Raw genomic sequence first — 7087 nt, 5'->3', positions numbered from 1 at the left:
GATTATGCAAGCAGCTATCTAGAGACATTTTAGGTACTTTTAAGGTTAATCATCGGATCCAGGTTGGCTTTATATATGTAACGAGGATCGACATCGCGCATCTTATGAACCAACTCCTTAACGGCAATGTTTTTTTACCCCTGTTTTGGATGATAACACGTAAGTCTAATAGATACTAAGGTTTGTAGTAAAATAACCTTATACTTTTATTAGAACCAATATTCTCATACCAGAGCAGTTAATAAACTTGAAATTAATGTAATTCTCAAGGTAATGTTAATTAAGTTGAATGTATATAATCTACCAACAAGCGTTCGGATCTGTTTAGAGAGATTAGCTAATCCTAGAACTAATCCGCGAGGATTTGACTTTAACTTAATACGTGTTACATGTTTAATACATGCTTATTATGGAGCTAGGTTGGTAAAAGGATTTAATTGTTTTAGAAAATCATTGTTAAATGTTAAGTGAATTAATGTTAGTATTCTCTAATATAGTGATACCGAAACTTTTGTACCGTGCCTTAGAAAAATGCGACAAGCCAGCAGAGGAAAATGACACGAGGCAGCATTTAGGCGGTCGATACTCCCCTCGTCTTTTCGCGCGGGCACGGTAAAGCGGTTTTTGTAGCACTATACAAATGGAGTAAATGTGTATGTGCCTATTTGTTAGAAAAAAATCTTCAAATCTCTTACTCGTATTTCGAATCATTCTGTATGATGTGATCACTCTAAAATATGTTACTTTAATTTATTTCCTGTTAGCATTCGACAGAATAATAATTTCTGATACTAGTGAATAGTAATAAATTTAAATTTTTAATTATTGAATTTTGAAAGTACTTTTTTAACGATATTATCATTACATTATTAATTATTTTTGAATTTTGAATAGGGTGAACAACATATAAATGACAGCACTTGTGTCATATATTCACCCGTATAAAGTTTACATTACAAGTGTAATAAAATAATTAGATGCAGTGATTGTAGAGCAAGAAGAAGCTTACAAGTTAATCACTTTTTAAGTCTCAATGGTAAAAATGTATTTTTTTTAAGTCGTTCACGGCTTTAAATATGTAGATATCTTACTAAGTCGACTTAGTTATTATAGAATAAGTAAACGTGTGTTATTACTAAAATTAGTGAACACAACATGCATTAAGTATAAGTATTTTATTTAGTATCAAATAAATACCAATCTTATTAATTCTTATTGTTCAAAAGGAGAAAATATTAAGAGAGAAATTGTCGATTAACTTGAATGTGCTGAAATAAATACCGTCATAATGGCAATGGAATTCATTACAAAAGTTATTTAATTTAACTAAATAAGAGCAGAGTACAAAGTTTAGCGCTGTGTCAATTACGTCTACATTCTTTGAGGGAATTTACACGCAATTAAGATTTAATATGTTTAGCAGTTGTGGTAGAATGCTATTCAAATATTCACTTACATTATCTTTGTTTATAACCCTTAGTAGCCCGATTTACGAAAGTGATTTTTTTTAAATATTACTTTGTTTGCTTGAGGGTCCAGATGAAGGAAAACAGTAAAATACGTACAGCCAACCTGAAAAAAAAACTAATAGTAATGTGAACATTCAGTTTAAAAGATTGGTATCAAAATTGATACTCTAAGTTAGTAAGTCTAAAGTTGCAAAATTCAATAGTAAATTTGAAACCTCAACATTGCGGCCGTAAGACTTCTACTATTTTTAATGCTATAGGGGACCTTTCGTTCCACCACCTATTTATTTGGGAAGAGGAATTTGTTGGAGCAATCATTTGTTCATTTGTTCTAGTTATTAATAATCTCTTTTATCTTCTTCCATTTTTTATCATTTATACTTTACATTGTTTTCATTTTCATTTATTTCATTTTTCCATCACCTTTTATCCTACATTACAGCTTAGGTCTATTTAAATATTCACTATATATTTCACATTATATATATATATATATATATATATATATATATATATATACATTCGAGTATATACATAACAGTTTTACAGCTTAATTATTACATTATATATAATTTTCACAGTTTTTATCTTCGATTCTTATTTCTAGCTATAACTTTTAATGATCCTTGTGCGGAAGCTGAGGAAGGGTGTTCTTCATTCTGTGTCTACAACAATCGAGGCGATGTATGCGTCCTCTATCTTTCTATCTAACTAGACTTCTACTATTGGACTTAGGTTTATCTCTTAGATGTACAAGAAAACAATCCTTAGAAAAAATCCTTTCGAAACATGAAAAATTTTGAGGGTTTATATAGGTAATGAATTGCTCTATAACCGTATTAAAAATATCGTAATGAGCAAAAATAAACTGTTTGTTGTGGGATCATCTCAAATCAGGGCGCGTTTGGAACATTTGTAGCTTAAGGATGTCATAATTGGAAACCTAATTTGATTCTAGTGTCTTCAAAACGGGGCACTTCTGGCATTGTTTCCATAAATCAGGAAAATCAACAACTTTTCAAAATTTGATTTCAGTTCACTAACAGTATTGTCCTTCTTCTTATGTAATAGTTTTACTATATAGTTACGTTACTAAACTTTATTTTACTTTACAAACATCCAATAAAATCGTTTTGAAGTAACCTACGTCCAGCGTCTTCTGAACTCTTACGATGCAATTGCAGGGCTTTGGTCTTCCATTCCGGAACATTAAAGCTCCAGTGGCTATCTTTTCTATACACTGTATTCTGTTGTGTTTATTTGCACTCAGTTCAACTGAAGCATTATATGTACAGACGTAAAGATGATTCTCTGTAGGTTAAAATCAATCGATAATATGAATAAATATTTTAAAAGGTTTATACGACTATGATTACATGCGTATATAAAAAGAAGATATTGAAACTTTTTTGATAGTAGTCGATTTTATTAGTAAAATCAAGCGAAGCAAAATGTAGCAAATAACATGCTACCAGTATAACATTTTTAATATATCGTATCAGTCTTGGGTTGGACTCTATTCAATAAATGTTATGCAATAACTCACATAAGTAAGTTTCGGACTGAATACAAATAACTAGCGTAGCAAAACATTTATCTATGAAACAATTAACAAGACTGTGTTTGAAAACAGATTATTGGAGATCCGAACATGGCACTTTACGTGGTGTGACTTGCGTTAAAATTACAACCGAAAGCTCATAAATGTATCCGTGTCCAAACAAGCTGCACAAATGTTCCACTAATGGACCGGCCGCTCTGTCCCGGTGAAATATTTAAGTAGTAGAATCGTCTTCACTTGAATATTCCAAGTACACGTTTCAATGTTCCATTAGCCTTCGCTGATTAATGGTTATTGTCAATACACAATGATGTCATTAAATTTAATTCATAATTAAAAAAACCATCTACTTATATAGGAACTGTTGATTCAGAATTATAAATTTAAACCATTAGTATTTTTTGTTATTTATCTATGTAAAACTGCAAAAAATGTGTAAAAAGAAAATATTTTATAATTTAGGAATATTTAAAGTGTTAAGTTGTCATTTTCAATAATACACAGAGTGATTGGTATTTAATGGATTCAGGCGTTACCTTGCGGCAGTCCATACTAAGTAAGAAAAAGATCAATATTTAGCCACTTCCGCACATGCAGTGGTAGTCGTGCAACAAAGTGCACCGCCCGCCAGCCCGCTGATAAATGCGTATGCGACAAGCAATGCGAATTACACAACTGCCACCGTCAAATCACTCAACACGTGTTTCACCCCTTCACGGGGCATCTTCAGGAGTTATGTTACACCGATTAGTGCCAGTCACTCTGTGTTTGGCACACACGACTACCACTGCATGTGCGGAAGTGGCTAAATATTGGTCTTTTTCTTACTTAGGTCTTTGTTGTCAAAGTTTTATGGGAGGTGAATTTATTGTATGTATCATTTGCTATCAGTTCAAAAATAATAAATGATATGATAATAATTTAGTAAAAAAATCATTTTCAAAATTCAGATTACTGCGTATCAGACATGCTACTAGAAGTCTGTCGATATTCAATAGAAAAAATAAATTGATGTAGCCTTATTCAGAGTGACCGTTTTATAAAGGGTAGTTGGTGAATGATGTAAAATGTTTTAGCGGCCCATGCATTTACTTCTTTAAAGTTTTTATTTTTACCCATATTACTATTAAATTTGTCGTCTTAGTTTCATATGTCATATTTCATATTAAGTCACATTCATGCGACATCACGATAACGTCACGTGCCATCTTAGAGGTGATGTTTATGTCCGAATAATGGAAATATTAAATCGTGAACAAAATTTCTAATACTTTGTAAAAATAACTGTATAAAAAGGGGAAACTTTCAGAGCTTTCTTTTATTTAATTTATTAAATTTGTTCGTAAAAGTCCGTGCTCGTTGAGTTATTTATAAATTTTTGTACTCGCTAGAAAAATGGTATTAATATTTTAACCCTCCTATCGAGTAAAAATTCGTAATTTTTTGATAGCGACGTTAAAATTTTTGGCTAGTTATTGTACCTTAATAAATTAGTGATAATATTAGGTTGAAACAGTTAAAGTAATTTTTACTAACGGGGAAGAATTACTGATTCATATAATATTAGTACAAAAAACAGTATACTAAAGTAGTTGGGCGGCTTATTAAAAGACGTTTGTAACACTTTATCAATTTATTTAACACACGAACAAATTTTTATTAGCGCTTGAGTGCGAGCAAAAAGGACGTGCATTCGTCGTAGGACTCTGGGGCGCAATGTGCTCTGCGACCGAGTGAAAGCGGGCAATAGAACAAAGGCGCAAAAGAAACAAAAGTAACAAAAGGTCTGCGCCCTCGTCACCGGTGCGTGCATGTGCCCGCTGCACTAATTCGGCACACTAAGTTCGCCCGTCGGCTACGCTCGCCCACAAAATCTTACACCTATTATTCATTCAGACATCACATCAGTATCTATACGACTCCCACAGTACTCCCCCGCTGAGACCGAAGGTCACTGAGGTCGATAGTGGTCTGGAAAGCGGACAGTACGTCCCGATCTGGTTTTCCTTACTGGAACGGTTTCTTCTGTCAAAGTGGGGTTGATATTTTCAGGAACGGAATTGGCTAAAGTCGGAGTCTGCTCGGTTCTGGTTTGTGGTGTCGTGTTGTCATCTCTGGTCATATATGCTGGTTTCAGTCTATCTATGGTAACGGTGGACTCTCTGTCGTTGACAACTATCTTAAAAGTTTTGCTTCCTCTTTCTAGGACTTTATAGGGACCAGTATATGGTGGTTCCAGTGAACGTCTGGCTGCATCTTGCCGAAGGAAGACGAACTCTGCTGTGGCAAGATCTTTCGGTACGTAAAATGTTTTCTTTCCATGTCTGCTTGCAGGTTCAGGAGACGGCCGAGCCATGTGGAGACGGAGTCGTGATACGAAGTCGGTGACGTCAGGAGAAGCCTTGTCAGGTACGAAGAACTCTCCTGGTAGTCGTAGTGTTTCGCCGTAGACGAGCTCAGCTGCTGAAGCTTTAATATCTTCTTTCCAGGCTGTGCGGATCCCCAAGAGTACTAGCGGGAGCGCTTCGCTCCATCCAGTGTTCTGATGGCACATGATTGCAGCCTTCAATACAAAAACGTGCTGTTAAAAATTTAACTTTCCTGATTCATGACATACTTCAAATCAAAATCAAATTGAGTATAGCTATTACAGGCACTTCAGAAACATTAATCAACATAAAAAGGGCGGAATTATTATCTCTGCAATAAGCTACCATCGGTTCGGAAGTCAGTTCTGCTAAGAAGAGCCGGCGAGAAATTCAGCAGTTGTTCTTTACAAATATAGTTTCATGAAGACATGTACACGAGTGACAAATACACCATGCTTTGAGAAGAGACCAAAACAAACCCTGACGGTTTTTTGTGTTCACTTTTACAATATTTTGCATATAGTAATAGAGATTTTTTTATTTCTCTTTTTGATAATTTAGAGACTATTATTAAAATTATTAAATAGGTCTGGCTTATGTCCAGCTGTGGACGTCTTACATCTAAAATAATGATAATGATAATATAATGAGAGCGCATTGTATTATCGTAAACAAAATGTACATAACGTAATAAGTATTTATAACAATTAAAAACACGGGATCCAAATACGAAATAGTTACAAACGAAATATTTGTTCTAAACTTAAATATTTTGCGCATTTACTCTGATTATTGTCACAGTTAATTATTCTCTACTGTACTATAACGCTTGCATACCTTCGCAAATCGTTATCATATTAGCGACAATACATTTAGGCGACTAATTGCATTCGAATTAGCATTTTGGTCGGATTGCTATTTACATTTTAGATGTAATGTTATTCTGTTAACTGACAATCAGTTTAAATATTTATATTCCAAATTAAATTTCAATGGTAGATCCTTTAGAACTAATAAGTATTAAGTAAAGTGATATTATTTGTATCAATTTATTTTTATTCTAAGCTTTTTAAACCTCATAATTTGACAATCTTTACTTTTTAGAGGTCTTAAATAATTTCTCTAACGTATATAAGGTTCCATAAATATTGCGTTAGTAATTTTTACCTTATTTACCGGGTTTTTATTTTTGCTATATGCTGTTTTGATATTTGGATAGGAGGATATACATTATTTGACAGAAAATGAGGTATACTATATTTCCTTTTAAAGCTTTTACATCTATTTCTTATCAGTATGTTACAAATTAATTACAACTTTGTTCTTGTATATTATCGTTATATATATTATTAAATGTTAAACCACAACGGAGATATGCATATAGTTTTTTATACTAATAGAAGCACTCTGCGTTTGGTACTAGTCGGTGTAACATAACTCCTGAAGATGCCCCTCGATGAAGAGGGGTGAAACACATGTTGAGTGATTTAACGGTGGCAGTTGTGTTATTCGCATTGTTTGCCGCATGCGCATTTATCAGCGGGCTGGTGGGCGGTGCACTTTATGACACGACTACCACTGCATATGAGGAAGTGGCTAAATATTGGTCTTTTTCTTACTGTTATACTAGTATTTTTTTTTATACAAGACTCCTTCCAAAAATAGGTTACGAACTCGGTGATGAATGT

At 33.5% G+C, this 7087-nt stretch overlaps 1 protein-coding gene across 1 annotated transcript; it reads right to left on the bottom strand.

Annotated features, from left to right (window-relative positions):
• Positions 1 to 4981: 4981 nt before the first annotated feature.
• On the bottom strand, positions 4982 to 5584 carry LOC137927123 (uncharacterized). The gene has a single exon (XM_068770933.1). The coding sequence runs from the start codon at positions 5582 to 5584 to the stop codon at positions 4982 to 4984; it is 603 nt and encodes a 200-aa protein (XP_068627034.1).
• Positions 5585 to 7087: the final 1503 nt, after the last annotated feature.

This window comes from Battus philenor, unplaced genomic scaffold (assembly GCF_028537555.1).
Source record: "Battus philenor isolate CCGP_79_NKW_IND1 unplaced genomic scaffold, ilBatPhil1.0.hap1 SCAF_10, whole genome shotgun sequence".
Taxonomy (NCBI): domain Eukaryota; kingdom Metazoa; phylum Arthropoda; class Insecta; order Lepidoptera; family Papilionidae; genus Battus; species Battus philenor.
This window is presented reverse-complemented; position numbering and strand designations above follow the sequence as displayed.

Excerpts from the sequence above, each read along its gene's own strand:
- LOC137927123 (XM_068770933.1), bottom strand. The coding sequence starts at position 5,584 with ATGTGCCATCAGAACACTGGATGGAGCGAAGCGCTCCCGCTAGTACTC.